The 20,962-nt window shown below is 50.1% G+C and overlaps 1 protein-coding gene across 2 annotated transcripts in view; it reads left to right on the forward strand.

Moving 5' to 3' along the window:
• Nucleotides 1–20,962, forward strand: part of CACNG2 (calcium voltage-gated channel auxiliary subunit gamma 2) — a 122,848-nt gene that overhangs the window by 90,375 nt on the left and 11,511 nt on the right. For both annotated transcript variants that reach the window (XM_084750179.1, XM_084750180.1), the window contains one exon: nt 10,537–10,620. In XM_084750179.1, coding sequence (XP_084606305.1) covers nt 10,537–10,620 — 84 coding nt within the window. The remainder of the gene's footprint in view (nt 1–10,536; nt 10,621–20,962) is intronic.

Raw genomic sequence — 20,962 nt, forward strand, 5'->3', positions numbered from 1 at the left:
TCCATGATAAGAGACCCAAGACCCAGGAAAAGCTATGCGCCGCGGTGTGTTGTCTGTTACCCCAGAGCTGGAGGGACAGAGGGCGGCTTGCTGGCTAGCCAGTCCAGCCAGTCAGTGAGCTCCAGGTTCAGCGAGAGATGCTGTCTCAAAAACATAAAATCTAAAGCATTCGAGGAAGACACCCAATGTTCAACGCTAACCTCACCCTACACACACACACACACACACACACACACACACACACACACACACACACACTCATAAACACTAATCAAATATAAAAGAGACTACATCATATGTTTTAGTTATATACGCTCAATGGGGGAGAAGTAAATTTTCTTCTAGTTAAAAGAAACTTGTTTCTCTCCCACTGAACAATTCTGAAGGCAAGTTTTCCAGAGCTAGGTGGACTCCTCATGATAGTGAGGCCTACACCCACTACCTCATCCTACTGTGACACCGCAACTCATTCTCAAGATTGCCTGAGAGTCCAAGATGGCAGCCAGAACTCTACTGTTCACTGACCCAGAGAATAAGGCTGAGAAGTGCCCATCCTTACCCTGAAGAACATTTCCTAAAGTTATCCCCACAGATCTCATTAGACAGAATCAAGTCACACGGCCACCCCTAAACTGCAAGAAAGCTGGGACCAAAAGTCTGGGAAGCCTTGTGTCCAGGCAAGACGTGGAAAGATGGAGAAACGGGGTGTTGGCAAAGAGCCAGCCACGTCTACCACAGCAAAGGATGGGGACTGAGGCAGTGAGACTGACATGCTAATCACAGGCCAAAAGATGGGGCATCCCCAACACCCTGAAGCAGCCGAGAACCCTCCCCCACCTCAGCGAGCACTTCTTGAGTTCAATGCCTACCATTGCCTGCCTTGCTTTCCAGTTTTAACACAGAAAGGTAGAAGGGACCTGAGCATTCTCAGAGCTGTTACTCATGGGAGGTCCAGGAACTGGTCTCCTGTGGAAATCAAGGGGCAACCTATATTTCTAGACACTATAAATTAGCCATATATATATTTTATCTCTGAGAAAATGCAACCATTGTAAGTTTTTCTGCAGTTTGATTTTTATACGTTCCATTTAAAAAATTTAAATTATTTGTGTGTGTGTGTGTGTGTTAGTAGTAGTAGTAGTAGTCTGTACATGTACTGTTATGCATGTACCCATGTGTGCACATGCATGTGAAAGTCAGAGATCAGTGTTGGGTGTCTTTTTTGACTCTTCTGCCACCTTACTTTTGTTTTGTTTATCTTTTTGTTTTATTTATTTATTTTTTATTAAACAAGGTCTCACTGTTTGGACCTGGCTGTCCTAGAACTCAGTATGTAGACCAGGCTGGCCACCAACTCACAGAGATCCACCTGCCTCTGCCTCCCGATGCTGGGCTTAAAGGTGTGCGCCACCACACCTGATTCTCCCACCTTAGTTTTTGAGATGGTCCTCTCACCGAGCTCAGAGGTCACCAGTTGGCTCAGGTAGCAGCTAGCAAACTCCGGGAAGTGCCTGAGCCCTGGGGACCTAAACTCATGCTTGCACAACAGGAACTTTACCAACTGAGGTCCTGATTCTTTAGTTTTAGCGTTTCTTTGTTTGTTAGTAGTACGTACCAATGTGTTTCATTAGAGGTGTTTTCACACACACCATGGAGAGTGCCATTAGCCTCCATTGCCTTCTTTTGTCTCCTTCCTGCCTTCTCACTTGTCCCCTCTTTCCCATCTAGGCTCATCTCTTTCATGCCTTTTTTTAAATTCTAAGTTAGATTCCACCTATGAAATAAAATACGTGATGTCAGTCACTCTGCATCTGGTTTATTTCAGTCAACCTGATAGTCTCTGGGGACATCTGTCTTCCTGAAAACCACACCGTTTCATTCCTTTTTATGCCCAAATAAAACTCCATCACGCATGTGCACCACATTTTATATTTCATACCACACCTCTCTGTCGTCCACTGACGGGCGTCTCGGCTGAACCCACAGCTTGGTGGTTACTGTGGATGGTGCAGCTACACACACAGGAGTGTGGGTTGTGCACGCAGCCTGGTGTGTCACCGTCACTCTGTTGTCTGTGGGACTCTTCTGCTCTTACATGTATTGTCATCTGGAACTCATTTGCTTTCATTGCTGCCCAGTATCCTGTCCCTGAACTGTGAGGCAATAGGAAAGGTGGTCAATCCCTGGTTTGCTTCAGGGACACTCAGTGCTGTTAGAGACACTCCACTAGGGTCTTTCTGCACCGTCACACAGGGGTTTACCCGGGCCTCGCTTCTGAAGGAATTGCTGAGTGTGATCTGCACACACATCTCAATTCTGCCAAGTAAATTTTTAATAAGAGAAGTACAGGATCGCCTCACACTGCAGGGATCTAGTGGGTTGTGTGTGTGTGTGTGTGTGTGTGTGTGTGTGTGTGTGTGTGTTGGGGGGTTTTATTTATTTTTTTATGTATACAATGTTTTTGCCTGCATGTATGCCTGCATGTATGCCTGCATGCCAGAAGAGAGCATCAAATCTCACTATAGATGGTTGTGAGCCACCATGTGGTTGCTGGGAATTGAACTCAGGACCTTTGGAAAAGCAGGCAGTGCTCTTTAACCTCTGAACCATCGCTCTGGCCCTGATATCTACCATTTAACACAATGCTTATTTGTTTAGAGGAATAGAAATGCCCTGTGCCGTCTTTCCTCTTACATGTGTATGCACACTTACATATTCATGGATTTCTTCATGTGTGTGGTAAACTTTTCCCAGGAGAAAACAATTGTTTAGATGTATTTATTTTTGTTTTATGTGTATAAATGTTTTGTCTGGATGGATCGATAGATGGATGTGCCCCCCTGTGGATGCCTGTTGCCCTCAAAGTCAAAAGGAAGTATCAGATCCCCTAGGACTGGAGTTATACATGGTTGCAAGCCCCTGAGTGGGTGCTGGGAACTAAATCCAAGTCCTCTACAAGAGTAGCCAGTGTTCTTTAACACTGAGCCATCCCTCCGGCCCCAGAGACAGCATTTTTTTTTCAGTAGAAAAGCCACATGTTGCAACAGTAGTGAAATATACACGTGAGCATCTCAGAGTCAAGGAAAATGTCTCCAAAGAAGACAGTCTGCCCTGGAGATTACAGATTTGACATTGTTCTAAAATCACAACAAGACAGAAAATAAGATCAAAGCATGTGCAAAATGTCCCTCATCTCCCATCTGGGGTCCTTGCAGTGTGGGCATCACCTGGGGACTTATGATAAACACAGTGCTCTGGCCCCTCCCTATCCATCTTAGATGACTGGGGAACTTCTAAACCCACTGGAGTCTGAGCATTGCACAGGAACACGGAGAAGAAAACAGCCTTTTCAGCTGAGGACAATAAAGAGTGTCACTTGAAGAAGATGTAGATCCAGACATGGAGAGACATGTCTATAATGTCGTACTCAGAAGGCTGAGGAAGAAGTTTCTTGAGTTCAAGGATAGCCTGGGCTACATATCGATTGTGTTGCAAGAAAAATAAGAAGAAAAGAATGAAGAGGAAGAAGAGGAGGAGGAGAGAGAGAAAGAAGCAGAGGAAGAGGAAGGGAAGAGGAAGAAAAAGATGCAAAGGAGGAAGAGGAGAACCAGCTGCAGCATTTATTGGGTGCTTAGGAACTACTAGGTGCCCTCACTTCTGTTTTCTCATCAAGCCCTAAAAGATGACCCCAAGCCCTACACAAAAATTAATTCCCCTTCCTTACACAAAGGAAACTGAGGCAGAGAGTGGTCACACAACCTGTTCAGATTCACACAGCTGATCGCTGACAGAGCCATGCTTAGAAGCCAGATCATCTAAGACCAACATTCCAACCTCTCACATGCATCCCATGGAAAGAACTAAAGCAGTTCTTTATAGAAGATTAAAAAAAAAAACACCAGGACCCAATGCAGCAGGACAGTGTGTGAGCCAATGTCCCCCGAGCTGCAGACAGCGGAGCATGCAGAGCATACAGAAAGAGTAAACACAAGGAAAACAGGAAATCACAGAAGACCACAGTGACCCTACCCAGAAACTGCCCAGCACCTGGCTGCAGCCAGCATTCAGAACCACCCCCGAACGAATAGATGGATGATGGATGGATGGATGGATGGATGGATGGATGGACGGACGGATGAACCAGTGAACAACCATATGAGCAAACTCACCCACTACCACATAAGAAAAAAAAACTGGCTGGTACCCAGACTACGCTGAGAACTGAATAAGCACCAATCATGCAAGGCCACCATCTCCTGAGGTCTCCCAAAATCTCACTTCCAGGGAGAGCCCTGCCAGAAAACAACAACAAAAAGCCAGGAGCAGAACAGACTGAAAGAAGCAAGCAAGCAGCTTCCACCAAACCCTTCATTTACTTCACTTAAAAAAATTACTTGGACAGCCTACCCCTTCCCCACCCCTCCTGCGCTCCCCTGCCCCTCCCTGTTCTGCTTTTTAAGGCTGCTCTGCATATGTGAAAATAAACCAGCAGCAGCCTCCCCTAATGACCGGGTTTACCAGGAGCTCATTGTACCTCCAGAAACAAGGCAGCAGACGGTGTTTTTATGAAGCTGCTGAAACTGCCATTTAAACCACTTAATACCTGTAAGCCTGAATTCCAGGGTGCCCGGGAAGTTCCTGGGCTCCAGCCCAGGGGCCCTACCTCCTCCACTTGGCATGAAACCATGGTGCTTTAGGGATGGGGAGATTACCTCTATGGAGATTCTTGGCTTTCTGAACCCCTTGGCTGATGAGTCCCTCCCCACACCTTCCCCCAAGTGCAAAGCTATGGAGGGGAGGGGGAGGTGGGAGGTGAGCTGTCTCCTTCCTGGGTCAGACTGGTCTGGGTGGGAACTGGCCTCTGTCCCTTGTCCAGCCACCTCCTGGCCTCATTGCACTCTGCTAGTCCTCTTTACAGCTTTTCACCCCCCTCTATTTGTCCTGTGTTTGCAAAAGGCTTAACTGCAGGTTCTGGGGTGGGGACAGCTGGGAGGGGGAACAAGACTGTAGCACTCGGAGATTCCTGATGTAAACTCATCCGTCAGAATGGACATTAAACTCCTGAGAGTTAAGGAGAGATAGCAACTACCAAACGCACCCTTGAGCCTGGACAAGTGGCTCTTCTCCAGTCCTCCTGCCCCTCCCTCCACGACATCCCAGCACCCGCTGCTCTTCCAGGAAAACATTCTGCCTCAAACCACAGACTTCAAGTCCCTGAGAACAAAACTACATTTCCCCGGGCCCTGAATCCTCAGCAAGTTACAAAGTACACTATTGCTGTTACATAAATGTTAGCTGAAGGATCCTGCTCCCATCAGGCCTTGCATGCCTCTCTAACACGGTACAATGAGACTCTACTTTCTATGCACTCTGTGTTTTCTACCTTGTCCCCTGCACTGGGAGTCCACAGGGATCAGGTGAAGTCAACCCCAGCCATGCCAGCACCAAGCAGTAGGCCAGCCCTAAGTTTCCATTATGGCTGCGCCAGGATGAAGCCAACTTAGAGGAAGTCACTGGCAGGGCAAGGCAACGGGTTCTTTGAGTACCTGGTCCATCTGGAGCCATTCCACCCGTGAGCTTGATGACCACCAAACAGGAGGAGATGCAGTGGACCAGAGGCCAGCCTCGGAAAACCTGGTCACACCACTCCCTGGACGCACTCATGATGTGTGTCCATTTGAAGTCCCTGTAGATGGAGTGTTGCTGGGACCCACCCCTCGTGAGCCTCTGCCCCAGCACTGGGACAGGCTCTGTTCCTCGACTCCCACGGCCTCTTCATCTGCTCTCCACAGTCTATGCCTCCATGGCCTGCTGTCTCCTCACCCATCTCATCTCTTGTGTGTTTTCATTCCCTAAAGCTCACCCAGCCCCAGGGCTCCTTGCCCTGGTGCCCTGTGGAATGTGTATCCCAATGTAGACCAAACTCCCCCAGCCACTCATCCTTGTGCTCTTTGTGTCCCTAAAGCTTCCTCTCCCCTGCCCCTCGCTGATGCTCACTATCTGCATACTGTGCCCCCAGCCTCCTCTCTAACTCCCCAGCCTCTGAGATTCGCTCACCCAGCGCCCCATCTCTTTCTAGCTCCCTTTACTCCCTCACCCGCTAAAGAATACAGCTCTAGCCTACTTCCTCCTACTCCTGGGGCATCTTAAAATTGTTCTAGGTGGTTCCAGATCCATTGGGCAGTCCCTCCATGCATGGACTGGCCCCGACCACCTCACTTCCAAGAACCTGAACCCAAGTCTGTAAGCATGCTTGCTTTCCCAGGGACTTGATACTGAGATCCTGCTGTGATTCTGAGCTAATCACTCCCAATAACTAAAGAAAGGAGGGCTGGTAGATAGGACAGGCAAAGAGGAGGGGAAGGTTGGGTAACACCATCATCCCTCCCTTCATCCCAAAGACAGGCCAAGAACTACACTCTGCTCACAAGCCCTCAGTTCTGCAGGCTCTGAAGCCCCTCCAGTCCCTTTGTGGCCCCAAGGGGTACATGGCAAGCAGCCCCTGGCCATACTCCCTACCACTGATGAGGATGTTTCTTCTAAACTGCCCTCCTACACACACACCTGCCCCACCCCACCCCTCCCCATGCCTCTGGTGTCTAAAGCCAGACCTCTGGGGGCTGTGGCTCCTGGGGCCAGTTTCACAGAACCATAGCTAAGGAGGGAAACCGCTCTGACTGTGACCAAGCACGCTTCTTCCAAGCAGGAGGCCGGGGAGCATCTGCCGAGGCTCCCTGTGTCAAAGCGTGGCCAGACAGGCCCATCATTTAGTCCGCAGCAGCCTCATCAGCCGAAGATCACACCAATAATTTCTAAAAACCAACCGATGATTTGGGGCCCATTAGCATAATTTGATGTATCGTCTGCGCATCAACTTTTCACTGGGTAGGCAGTTTCCTAACACACCCTTGGCATGTGGGGAAACTGAAAAGGATGAATCCGTCTTGTCTCGAGCATTCATTCGTACAATCTTTCCTATTGCCTCGTACTTGCAGTGGCACCCCTGCCTTCCCCTGAGACACCTTGACCTTGTCGTGACTAGTCACAGCAGCCCTCCACCCTCTGCCTGGTGCTTCCCTCTCTCTCTGACTACCATGTCTCGCCTTCTAGCTCATTCTTCTGGGACCAACAAGTACTTTACCCAACCCCCATCTACCCACAGCTTCCCAGCTTCTGATGAAATCACATACACAGGCACACATGCTGAGACACACACACATACACACACACACAGAGGCATGCACACACATGCATGGAGTGAGGTTTTGAGCATCTTGCTTGTCCCTAGGCTGCCCAGTACCTTCAGAACCTCAGCTCTATCTACACACACACACACACACACACACACACACACACACACACACACACACTCCACTCCTGGTCAAAGCAGCTCCCCAGCTGTATCCCACCTGTACCCTGGATGGTGCCAGAGAAGATCAAAGAACCTCAAGATCAATCTTCAAGCCAGTGCTCATAGGCCAAGTCACACACAGACACAGCAGCCTGGTCCCTCCCTCTCTCAGCTCCTAGGGAAAAGAGTCCTTCCCCAAATCTCCAAGCCTTTCCCTCCTCTGCTCCAGTGAATCCTGCCTTCCACTGCATCGGGAAATTAGAACGAACCAAAATAGGAGTATCCCAGGCATCTTCAGTGCTGTCCTCCATCCCAGTGTACCATCACCTGGAAACACACACACATACACACACACACACACACACACACACACACTGGGGAGCAGGGAGAGTGACGACACTCAGCTAGGCATGATGCCATATCTATTTTCAAAGCTTGGAAAGGGGAAGACAAAATGTAGAAGTGGGTGACTATGGCGTCATACACAGGCTTGCCTTATATATAGGTTTATAGAGGTGGCGTGAAAGGCACTGAGGCTTCAACATGGGCAGTGAGGACAGGCCAAGCTGATGACCCTGCTTCCTAGGAAAAAGGGAGCCATGGAGAGGCTCTCAATGCTCTCGCTGCTGCTTCCAGAGGTCCAGGCTGGAAGGAGATTGTGAGTGTGAGTGTGAACTTACAGCTTTCTGTAACAGCCACCAGACTTGGGCCTTGAAGGAGAGGGCCAGCTGTTCACGCCTCACAGCCTCTGCTCTCATCCACTGGACCTTTCTTCCATGCCTGGCCCTATGCTAGGAGCCACCAGGTCAAGTCAGGGATGAGGCACAGGAGGGAGCAGCCGGCAGGAAATAGGTGTGGATGAGGTTCAGGATGAAATGCTGGGCCCTTGAACAGGACAGCAGGAGGCTCCACCCTCAGCCCTAGGCTCCAGGTTCAACTCCATGCCCATGCTGTCAGGACCTTTGTCTCAGGGGCTTGCTGAGCCTCCCGCACATTTTCCTCTTACAGTCACAGAGCTGAGCTGAGGAAATAGTTGTCTCGGATCAAATGGAAAGAAAATGCAAATGCTTTGGAAAGCGCTGCAGAAGGGCTGGGGTTTGTAACTGAACAGGAGGGGGAAGTTAAGCCGCTGCTGCCACAAGGGCCTTCCTGGTGGAGCAGGGAGAGAAGACACGAGCCTGGATACTGGAAATAAGGTATCAGGGTGGCACGGGCCTCTTGTTGGCACCTCAAATGCAGGAGGGCAGAGAGGAGGAACTGGCCAAGGATGAAGATAGACCAAAATCCTTAGAGAAATTATGGATCCAAAGACTACGCTTTCAGAGATCATTTCTATAATTCATTATTAGAGACTGTGGATCTATTTTGTCCCTACAAAGTTAGGTCAAAGCCGGGCATGATGGCACAGTTCTTTAATCCCAGTACTCAGGAGGCAGAAGCAGGCAGATCTCTGTGAGTTCAAGGCTAGCCTGGTCTACAAAACGAATCCAAGACAGCCAGGGCTACACAGAAAAACCCTGTCTCGAGAAAAAAAAAAAAAAACAAAGCCAGGTTAAATAGCCAGAAGACCCAGTGTACTCTACATGTGTGTACACATGTATGTGTGTGCACATGTGCGTCATACATGTACACATGTCTGTGTATGTGCATATGAGCATGTCTATGTGTGTATGTGTGTGCTCGTGTGCATGTGTGTACATGTGTGTGTGCAACTGTGTATGTACATATATGTGTGTGATCTTCAGACTCTATAAGCAAACAATTTGCTAAGTTGGGCATGGTGACTCACACCTGTTATCTCAGCATTAGAGAGACAGAGGCAAAAGGATTATCATGAGTTAAAAGCCAGCCTGGACTAAACAGTGACTTCCAAGCTAGCCTGGGCTACACAGAGTGAGGCCTTGTCTTAAAAGTAAATAAACAAAACATAGAAAATAAATGTAAATGTTTAATTGCTGAGTTACTAGAGACTGTATTTATTAGGTGATTATAGCCCTGTCACGGAAAAGCACAGTAGCTTTATCAGTTCATTGGTCTTCTATCACTTGCCAAACTAAATACTCCATCAGCTGTTCAGAACACGTGTGTGTGTGTGTGTGTGTGTGTGTGTGTGTGTGTGTGTGTGTGCGCGCGCGCTCCAGAAGAGAACCTGAGTCAAGTGAAGAAAGCTGAGCTGGATCAGGCAGGCGGGGCCATCCTTCCTGAAGGGATGGGTACCAGCCTTACCTCCGCTGCTGCTGGAGACAAGGTGTTGGGTATGCACAGAGCAGACCAGAACTGAAGCTAACACTCTGGTGATGGCAAACTGAATCCCGTCTATCAGTTTGCCTGTGGGTCCCTTCCTCCCATAACTCCTTCACTCTCTGTGAACACTGCTGACAATCTACAAGGGCCCTGTGCTGGCACCTGCCCAGGACCAGTTCTCGCCAAGCAGAAGTCTAGAGTCTAGGCCCACTTCTGAGTCCTTGCTGCGCTCCTTTTCCAGCCTGCTAATCTGTTCCTGGTACTGAGGTGCTGGAGATCCATCCTCCCCATCTGCGAAATGGGCTGATAACACCTCTCAAATGGGCACCTAGTCGCTACAGTGAGCTGTAGTTCACAAGCTTAAAAACTAGCATGGTAGCTCAGCTTGAGACCCAGCACTTGGAAGGCCAAGACAGGAGTACCGTGATGAATGTGAAGCCAGGCTAGGCTCTACAGAGGAGCCTTGAGTCCAACATGGTCCATGGTAGAGGGCCAGCCCTCAGCTCAGAACTGCTGGCAGGGCGGTGGGGGGGGGGGGGATGTCCGGGAAGTGCAGATGGTTGTCTGCCTTCTTGGGAAAGAATCTGAAGCTTGCAGAGAACTGGGTGACTCTCTGCCAAGCTGCCCCACCCCCTCCACCCTGCTGGGCTGATGAGCTCATCTCCTACCCCTCTTAGCGCACTTCTCAACCCCTCTGGGCTCCTCAGAAACCGGTGAGAGGATGTGTGGCTAGAGGTGGGGATGGAAGGTGGGGTTTGACTCTGAGCCTCCGCTCTGTGCTCAGGACTACAGGGTGTGCTTTGATCTACCAGGAAAAATGTGCCAGGTAGTGACCCTCAGAACATCATGGGAAGATCATGATGTCCAGAAAGGGCAAGGTGGGTCCCCGAGCCACGCAAAACCATGCACTCACTCCTCGCTCCTTCTGCATTGTCTTGCAGGGAACTTCAAAGGTCTGTGCAAGCAAATTGACCACTTTCCGGAAGACGCGGACTACGAAGCTGACACTGCAGAGTATTTCCTCCGTGAGTCACACGGTGTTTTAATCTCCCTCCTTCTGCTGAAGGGCCCCTCAATGTGCTCCTTCTGGGAATCAAAGGCCAAGCCTATTCAGAGCGGGGTGTGGGAGGGTGGGGACCGCTGCTCCCTCTTGATTGGCCAACTAGTACTTATCCCCCCAGGTCTCTCCTGAAACTGCACCTCCTCCAGGAAGCCACTCACTTTCTCCTGGGTTCCCAGGCACAGCCCTTTATCATGCTGAGGGGCTAGGGATGGGGTGGGGGTGTCTTTGTCTTCCCAGTTAAATGTCCCAGTTCTGCGGAGAAGGGACGTTCTCTTCCAACACAGGGCATGGCACAGAATAAGGACTCAGGAAATATTGTTCAAATAATGACAAAGCCAGCAGGCAGAGTGTGTGTGTGTGTGTGTGTCTGAAAGAGAGAGAGAGAGACAAATTTTCCTTTCCCCACAAGTCAAATCAAAGCTAAATCCTGGTGTAACCGCTGTGATCTTAAGTCCCCCGAGACATATTATCAAGAGAGAGCATTTTTGAAGCCCTAAGGCAATTTTTCAAGCATCCCCGGAAACCAACACAGACCTTGTTAGTTATCAAAAGGGATTTCCCAGAGAGGAGCTGAGGGTCCTTGAGGCCTGGGAGGCCACACTAAAGGCTCTCAGGCAGCTGGGCTCAATGGAGGGGTTTGCTCACAGAGTCCCAGAAGCTGCTGTCCCTGCCTCTGCAGCCCCCAAGGGCCTCTCCTCGTCCCCTCTCCAGCAGCACCCCACTTAGCATCACCCCGATGGGTCCCTGAAAACCTGTGGAAAGTAGCTCTGGTGAAAAGCCAGAAAGAGAGCATGGCATGTTTCCAGATTATTTGTTTATTTACTTACTTATTTGCTTGGGTTTGGTTTTTATTTGTTTGTTTGTTTTGTTTTGTTTTGTTTTTTGTTTTGTTTTTTGTTTTGTCTTTGTTTGTTTTTCAAGACAGGGTTTCTCTGTGCAGCCTTGGTTGTCCTGGAACTCCCTCTGTAGACCAGGCTGGCCTCAAACTCACAGAGATCTACCTGCTTCTGCCTCCCAAGTGCTAGGATTAAAGGCATGTGCCACCATGTCGAGTTATTTGTTGGGGTGTTTTTTCTTAAGGCGGGGTTTCTATGTGTCACCCCGGCTGTCCTGAAACAAGACTCCCTCTGTAGACAAGCCTGGCATTGAACTCAGAGATCTGCCTGCCTGTTTCCTAAGTGCTGAGATTAGAGAAGTACCTGAGTAGTTGGGGGATTTTTTTTCAGGGGGCGGGGAGAAAGGACAAATACCATAAAAGTGTCATCATTTCCTTTTCTGATTTCCCCTCAAGATCTTGCTCTTTAGTAGAACCCCCACAGTGCTGTCTTGGTTGTCATTGCCTGTTACTATATCTGCATTTAGCCAATACAGTAAACATGAATTGTGTGCATGCTATATGCAACAGCCTGTACTAAGATGAAGAGAGGCCGGGATGGGACAAGTGAGACAGTCCCTAGTGCCATGTGGGCAGGCATGAGGGAAAGGGCCCTCAGACACAACTGGTCAGGATAGAGTGTGATTAAAAACAAGACCTGGATACAAGAGTGGGAGGCGCACACCTGGGCCCCTGGGCCTCACCTGGCCAAGCGCGGTGAGGGCATAAGGCTTCATCAGCCAGACAAGAAGCCTCTTCAGGCAGTTTGTCTCATTGAGTACAAGACCCAGAAGACAGTAGCTGCTCAATAAACGCCTCTTGTGACGTACAGGACAGAAGGAACGCCTTCTTCCGGGGCACAGTCTGCCGTGTTGTGTCTCCGTTTCCTTAGGGTAAAAGAGAGAAGTGTCTGGGGTCATCTTGTCCCTGCACTGAGGCTGGGGTTCTATGCCAGCAACATGGGTCCCAAGGTCTGACTTTAGTTCTTTGAGCAAACGCAGGTGTTCTCAAAGCATGTAAAACAAATGAGGAGACTTTTTTTTTCTTCAAAGAATGAGACAGGAAATTATTTCAGCAGCTGAAGCCACAGTGGCGCCATTGTATCCACAGACAGTGGAGGCCACTGAGTAAAAATGCCCCTTTTCTTTCCTCAGTTAGCCCAGGCTGCCCTTAAACTTACCATAGAATCAAAGATGACCTTAAACGTCCAATTCCCTTTTTTTTTCCCACCTCCCCAGTGCTGGGATTACAGGCACGAGCCACTCTGCCTGGTTTTTTATTAGATGTCACTTGTTAAGGAAAAATAGACAGAGGGTTCTCAGTGGTACTTCTCATGAAAGTCCATTCACAAGAGCATGCTCCAGGATGCTGTGGGTGTGCTGGCCCTGCGCCATAGAACATGGTAGTCTGAGCTGGACAATATGGCTCTGGAAAGGTCAGAGCCACTGCATCTGTCATTCTGTGCAGCTAGAGGAGGTGGGAGGCAGAGGTGATTTCTCTAGATCAGTCCCTGCCTTCCTACATCCTTTCTGGTTCACAAGCCCCTCTTAGGGCCGCCCCGTGCCCCGCCTGTATCTCCATCTCATGTCTTATCACCCTACACTGCAATTTTGCTGGTTCCCACCCAGTATCCTGGCAAGACATAAGTTTCTTAGCCTCTGCCACCACGTGTTTCTTCACCCCAGCATCCAGCACAGAGCCTGATGAGGAGACAGGGTTGGATAATGTGCTTCACTGACAGACCAGACCAAAGAAGTGACTGGATAGGTAAATGGGTATGAAATAAGTCACAGTGAAATATCACCAGTCACAAAGCAAGCAAGCAGGGTCTTCCAGAAGAGTTGCTGAGGGGCCAGCAAAGTGGGCAGGACTAGGTCAGTCAAACCCATCACTTCAGCTCACCTGGCACTTGAGAGGCTGGGAGACTAACCCTGAGGACTAGCTATCTTGGGGAAAGACTAAGGACCTAAGGCTTATGCTGCTGCGGAAGTAGAAGGCAGCCTGGGGTGCTGGGGGAGCCTGCTCCCCTGTCATACTCCCCACAGGGACGTTCACAGAAGTGTTTCCTGGAGATGTCACCAGAGTGGAAACTTTGGGTCTAAAAGGAGCATTCATTCACTCAACATGATAGACACGCTTTCTAAGCACTCACTGTGTGCCAGGCCGCGCTAGGTGCTATTGTCAGTACTCAGGATCTCAGGGTGAACCAAGGAGACAGCAGGGGCCTTTGGGAGAGCTGTGTCCTAGTGGAGACAAGAAGCTATGGGAAAGAGCCTGCATCCCTGCCTGAGATGGCCTCAGAGAGTAGAATGTGATGGGGAAAGGCAGAGGATACGGGACCAAGTCAGCAAAGAGGAGACAGGGAGAGGGAAGCACCAAGCAAAGGCTTTGAAGCAAGAATAGTACCCCGTCTTCAGGCAACACAAGCAAGGCTGGCCTGGCCTAAGAGAGGAGAGATACAAGAAGGGGCCCCCGCCTGGTGGGTCTAGGGGACAGAGACAGGTGTCCTTCTGAGTGAGATGGCACCTGGTTTGGAAACGGCATCTGGCCATCAGGGGTGGGGGACTGAAGGGAGTAATGGGGACGTGGAGGCCAGTTCAGGCTTTGAGGGGCAGACATGGTGTAGACCAGTAAAGCAAGGTGAAGCCTACAGAGTCGGGGGGCAACCAGAGACTGGGGTGGGCTGAAGGCCAGGCAAGTGGTAGAAGGCTCAGCGTTGAGTCCTACGTAGAGAAGCTCAGCCAATGGAGACACCAGAGCCTGGCCCGTCAAGGCAGCTCTGCCTTTGACCTCTGGACTTGAAAGGACAGCGGCCATGTAGAGCGGGATCTGGGAAGGTAGTGAATGACCCAGTGGTTACAAGGCCACAAACAGCCTTCCTGTCTTATTTTTCTTGTTTACGATAAAAATACCCTAACAAGAGCACCTCGGGGGAGAAAAGGTTTTATTCTGTCTCACAGTTCAAGAACGCAGCCCATCGTGGCAGGAGAAACAAGGCAGAGGAAATCTGAAGCAGCTGCTCCCATCACAGCCATAGCCAGGAAGCGGAGAGGGAGAGGGATGGACACACGCTGCCTTTTTCTCTAGAATTCCAGCCAGGGAACGGCGCCGCCCACAGTGGACAGATATTCACACCTCAATAACATCAAGATGGCCCCGATTGGCATATCCAGAGGCTTATCTCCGTCAAGTTGACAATTTTCACTAACCACGGCACCACCCGATCCTGCTCCACTTCAGAGCAGGAACAGATCTATGGCAGGCAACCTCAGCTCCCCACACCCACCCAGGCCAGGGCTGACTGAGGCTAGCAGTCTTCTGGAATGAACCAAGCTCTGAAGATATACAAGTGTGAGCTAAGTAGAGCCTGGGCCTAACCAGACAAGCCCTATCTCCTGCAGGGCCAGCAAAGGTGCTTACATGGGCTCCGTGGGACTGAGAGCTCGTTAGCGCTCAGGAGAGGCAAGGGCTAAGCTGCCTAGCACCCAACACACCTAAATTCAAGCTAGCTCAGTCCTGACCAACCTGGTATCTACTTCTCTGACCAAGGTCACGTGACCATGAAAATTAGGACACCTCCTACCAAACGGCATCATCATGAGAATCAGGGGCTATAGCAAAACACCCATTCCTCTAGCCTACCCTAGGCTACCCTAGACTTTCTCACCTTATTTCTGACTCCAGGCTTTGAAATACTATTTGAATACAGGTTACACCTATTTTTTCTAAAAATTCTAGAAAGAGCCAGGAGTGCTGGTAGAAGCCTGTGATTCCAGCCCTTGGGGGGCGGTGAAGGGAGGGGAACTAGGAGCTCAAGGCTACCCTGGCTCTGGCTCCACCCTCTCCCTCAAAAGAACTAGATCTTACTCTATCCAGTGTTCCTTCGCAGGCCTTCACAGAGCCTCGCTGTGTCCCCAGCACATGTGCTAAGTGTCGGGATACAGGAGGGAATGCTGCAGGGCAAACTCTGGTCTGCTGAAAGGAGACCCTGAGCAGATAAGCAAGCATAAAGCCCCTTTGGTGTGTGAGGACTACAGCACCATGGAGCAAGAGCCAGAGGATGGGGGTGATGGCTGTTTTCATACAGTGTGACCAGGGAAGGAGCCAGTATTAGGGGTGGTGTGGGGCCCTTTGCCTCCAACAGATGCCAAATTCCGAGCCCAGTCTGTTCTGCTTTCTCTAAAGCAATAGAGGTGCCAGAAAAGGGCCAGCAAAGCAGGTGCCTTGCCCCCTACCCCCACTGCAGCAGCCCCGCCCAGCCCACAGAGGGAACTGCTGGGGGATGCAGTCCTTTTGCCGTGTTCCGAACTCCCTTCAGGGAAAGCAGAGATGTGAGCAGGGGTGGGGGCAGGGTGTGGCTATGCCTGTCCCTTTTGTTCACTGGCTTTTGGCTCTTCCCAAGCCCAAAGTGAGCCACACAGAGCCAGAGTAGCTAGGGGGGAGCCGAGCCCTGCCAAGCCTGTGCCTCCTTCTTCCTGGGGGGCCTGAAGCTTCCAGGAAGCTGACACCCTAGAGACGAGTGTATCTCCCTCCTTCTATTTCAAGTGTGAGCAGCTCACACTCACGGTCTTGCTCCCACAGCAGCCTCCTTCCTGTATGCAAGGCCCTCCTCCAGGTGCTGAGGACGGGGAAGCTGACAGCAGTAGAGAGAGAGCTGGCCTCAGGCACTTGAGATTTGCAATCAACGAAATTAGCGAGTTCGTCATACAGCCTGTTAGACGATGCTGTGCAGATACAGAGAAAGTCAAGCAGGAAAGGAGTGGGGCTACTGCCAGCATCAGGGTGGGGCTGACAGCACTCCCTAGGGAGCAAAAGGAGCCAGTGTGCCACCTCAGCCCTCCTTGTCCGCCAAGGGTGACTTAGGACTAGGAGTGTGTGATGCGACAGGAGCTCAGCTTCCCAATCAGTGGAAGAAACAGGGTACCAGCTTCCCAATCAGTGGAAGAAACAGGGTATGCCTGCTCACAAGCCACTCTCCAGCCTTCCTGAGGGCCTGATGAAAGGAAGGATCTTCTTGAGGGGAGGAAAGGATAGATGGATGGATGGATGGATGGATGGATGGATGGATGGGCCCCCAGCAATGTGAGAATAACCTTGGGTCCCCTTACCTCCCTCCTGGTGCCTGTCACCTTTACTAGGTGTGTTGCTGTAGGCCTCACCTCACCTATCACTGCCACCACTAGGAATGAATGGTGGCCACATTGTTTGTCCCACTGAGCATTGTGGGCCATAGGATGTGCCTGTCATGGTCCCCTCTGCCTCTTCCTCAGTCTGAGCAAGAAAAAGGAGGTGCTGACTAGTGGCCACCATCCCCCTGCGAATGCCAGCAAATGTCTCTGCTAAGGTCTGCATCTGTGCTGTGCTCTGTGCCTGTTACCTGGGTGCCTGTGCATCTGAGTGTTGTATTATGTACGTATGTATGTATGTACGTATGTATATACATATCTGCACATTTCCCTTTCTGTGTCAGAGGCAGATCTCTGTGTGCTAGGGATGTCCCTGCTGTGACCATTAGATGGAGATTTGTGTTTCTTAGATTTCACCATGTAGCTTGGAGTGAGAGAAAGAATCAGGGAAATTGGTTCCTTTCCACAATCACATAGTAAGCACCTACTGTCTGCCAGACACCGAAACCTCCAATATTATAGACTTTCATGGCTCGCGACTAAAGGATGGATGGGATCGGGCCACCAACATTTAGAGCCTGGAGTTAGAACTCAGGGGGAGGAGCCAGGGCTAATACTGTAGATCACGCACATACACACACACCTCACACACACAGCAGAGCTAGGTACCAGGTTTGACAGGCCCATTACACACGTGGCCACAAAAAGGGACTGACAGAGAAGGAGCTGAGGGCTCCAGACACAACTACTTATCACCTTCCCTCAACACACGGCGTCACACCTGAGTGAGAGGGCCCCTCACCAAAGACTCATCCTGAGAGGGCATCTAAAGCAACAGGTCCTCCTGTGGGCACTAGTTTTTAACACCATTTTATTTGGGGTTCCTTAAACCTATACATCCCTTCCAACAACCCTCGCCCCATCCTAGGTAGGAGAGAAGGAAGGTAATAAGGAACAGGGGATGTAGACCACTTTAGACTTAGTTCTGGCTGGTTAAAGTCATCAGGTTCTTTGGGAAAATACCGATCTTAGTTGTCAGGATATCTAGCCGTCCAGCAACAGCAAATGTAGAAGCAGGAGGAATCAGCAGCCTCTGTCCATCTCCTTGAAGCCCTCATGCTTCCTCTCTTTGGGCTCTTTTTTTTTTTTTTAAGATGTATTTATTTATTATTTATACAATGTTCTGCCTGCATGTACACCTGCACACCAGAAGAGGGCACCAGATCTCGCTATAGATGGTTGTGAGCCACCATGTGGTCACTGGGAATTGAACTCAGGACCTTTGGAAGAGCAGTCAGTGCTCCTAACCTCTGAGCCATCTCTCCAGCCCTCTCTGGGCTCTTGTATTTATGCCCTCTCCGAGTCCTCAGAATTAATCTCCAGCTAACAAAACCACACCCCTCTCTGAGCCACACAAGGCAATTATCAGCTGTGGATTAACTAAGGCAGTCCCATATCCCACACTTGGGATTAAAACAAAAAAACAAAACAAACACACACACACACACACACACACACACACACACACACACACACACACATACCATAAGACAATTGGGCGTATAAGACGACCCCTAACTTTTCCAGTTAAAATATAGTTTGGGATACACTCACCATACTACCCCTCTTCCAACACACACCCTATGCAGCAGACTCGGGTATATGTCTATTTGCAGGCAGCGCACAGACAGACAGACATTTTATTAAATGCCAGAAGACAGCCAGTCCCCGCCTACATTGCCCCTTTAAGGTGCGCTCCACACTCAACCTCAAGTTGCAAAGCACTGTGAGTCAGATGAGCGGGTTCCAGTGGAGAGCCAATCCACACTCATGGTTTCCTCCTCGAGGTACAGGAAGATGTGTGCAGCTTGTTCCTCCCTGCTTCACACTCCCCCACACAGAATGGGGTATTGGGGTACCATCCGTGGCACCCCACACACACACACTATATTCTTCAGACACATGAAGCAAGGGGAAGCAAGCTGCAGGTAACTACCCAGCATATAAGATGATCCTTGACTTTGGCAAGGATTTGGGGGTGGGGAGTCGTCTTATATGCCAGAAAATATACAGTATTTACATGGCATGACAGAGTTGTTAAAGAAACCAAAACTTCCACTTCACCCTCAAAAAAAAAAAATCATATAACCAGGTAGGAAGGACACCTTACAGGGAGGAAAAAGTAACCACCAGATGGCCATGAGGGGTTTCCCAGAGATGAAGGCACTAAGATAGGCTACCAAGAGGCAGGAGAACAGAAGAGCCATGTGGGCCTAACTGCAGAGGTTCCAACACCAGCCGCCTGTTGCTTGTTGCCTCCCAAGCCTCGTTTTCGATGTTGTCTCCTGAGGTTGTGATGAGGGTGAAATGAGCTGGCTTAAGACATCACTTCTGAGCAGCCGCGAGCACACAAGGCACTCAGAAGGCATTAGCCATTGTGCTTGCTTAGTGTGGCAGTGTGAGTCGTGACTACAGTGATGCAAAGAACAAAGAGGAAAAGGCTGGGATGGGAACCAAGCTGATGAGAGAGCTTCCCTTTCCAGTTGGTTCCTCAAGGCAAAATTAGCCTCTGACCGGAGACCAGGAGGAGAGGGAGCTGCAGCCATCATAGATACCTCTCCACCTGCTCTGGGGGGTGAGTGTGTGTGTGTGTGTGTGTGTGTGTGTGTACACCTCAGGCCCAGGAGTGGCCACAGGATCTCTACCACTGGCAAGCTGAGACATCAACTTTGCCCTGAGATGGGACACTATCACCCTGTGTGTGAAGGTTCTGAACAAAGAACATAGTCTGATGCTCAGACTCAAAGCCTGGCTCCTCAGTGTGCTGGGCTCAACCAGAAGAGGAAAGGTCAGCTGGGAGGCAACAGGCTATGGGATCCAGGATGTGCAGCAGTAGGTGGGTGCGAAGGGCCATAGTAAGGGGACATGCACTTATCAATAGCCTGGTGGATAGAAAGGGGTGTGAAGTCCCAACTGGGATGAGAGACAAATAACGCTGCCCTTCTCTAAGACTGGGGCAGGCTACTTTCCTGTTTAGTCTGTTTCTTTTTCTGTTTTGTTCTGTCGTGCTGGGAATCAAAGCCAGGGCCTTGTGTGTGCTAGGCAAGCCCTCTACCTTTGAGCTACAAGCCTAATCCTGGTCTTGGTTTCTGTTAAGATTCTTCTCCTTGTGGGGCAGTGGTGTCGCAAACCTTTAACCCCAGCGCTTGGGAGGCAGAGGCAGGCAGATCTCTGTGAGCTCAGAGGTCCAGGACAGCCAGGAATACACAAAGAAACCTCGTCTCAAAAAAAAAAATTTTTTTTTTTTTAAATTTTCACCCTGGAACAAGAGGAGCTTGAGGACCCAAAGACAGGGGGCTGCACATACTGTCTCTCTGTTCCCCATCCAGCTCAGGGACTGTTCACCAAATGTGTAAGATGCCCTGTTCTCTAAATCTGCCCTGCAGATTTAGTGCTTCTTCCTGCAGTGAGGAGAGAGATGGAGCTAGGTTTCCAGCCAATACAAGGCCACCCTCTCATCTTGAAGAACATCCCCTCCCTACTTTTCATTCTGTTCCCACTTTTTTTTTTTTCGAGACAGGGTTTCTCTGTGTAGTCTTGGCTGACCTGGACTCACTTTGTAGACCAGGCTGGCCTCGAACTCACAGCAATCCGCCTGCCTCTGCCTCCCGAGTGCTGGGATTAAAGGCGTGCGCCACCACGCCCGGCTGTTCTGCTCCTACTTATCCCATCATTTGCTCAGGAGGCTCCGAGGGTGCTGAGCTTGGGATATACAGGGAAGTGAGGAACCAAGGTCTAAGTAGGAGCAAAAGGGCCTAAATTTCAGATAGGCTGTGCTCTGTGGCCTTGAGCCAGTCACCCAATTTCTCTGAGCCTCCAGTGAATGAATAGGACTTGTTAGCTCTCCCCAGCCACCAAGGGGAACAACATGAGGGAAGTCCCTGAGGCAAGAATCACCCCCTACAATTTTGGGAGTAAAAAGAACATCATCAAAACTGTTTAATGTAGGCCTTGGAGACATGGGGGGGGGCAGGGGGTACCCTGTCCTGTGCCTCCATTTCACAGATTAGAGAGAAGCTGAGATCTAGAAAAGGAAATGCCTTGCCCTGTTCAGGACACTTCCTGGGAACAGGTTCCAGGTTCGTTTTCCGGCCACACATCTCTTGCCCAATGCTTCAGCAGAGTCTAAAAGATAAGGGCCTTCTTCCAGAAGCCACAGCAGTTAGGGAGTCTATTTGTCACATTTCACAACAAAGAAGTCTCTGCAGGCCGAGGCTAGCAGCCAGCCAGTGTGGAACAGGGCA

This window comes from Acomys minous (genome assembly GCF_964271855.1).
Source record: "Acomys minous genome assembly, chromosome: 12".
Lineage (NCBI taxonomy): Eukaryota > Metazoa > Chordata > Mammalia > Rodentia > Muridae > Acomys > Acomys minous.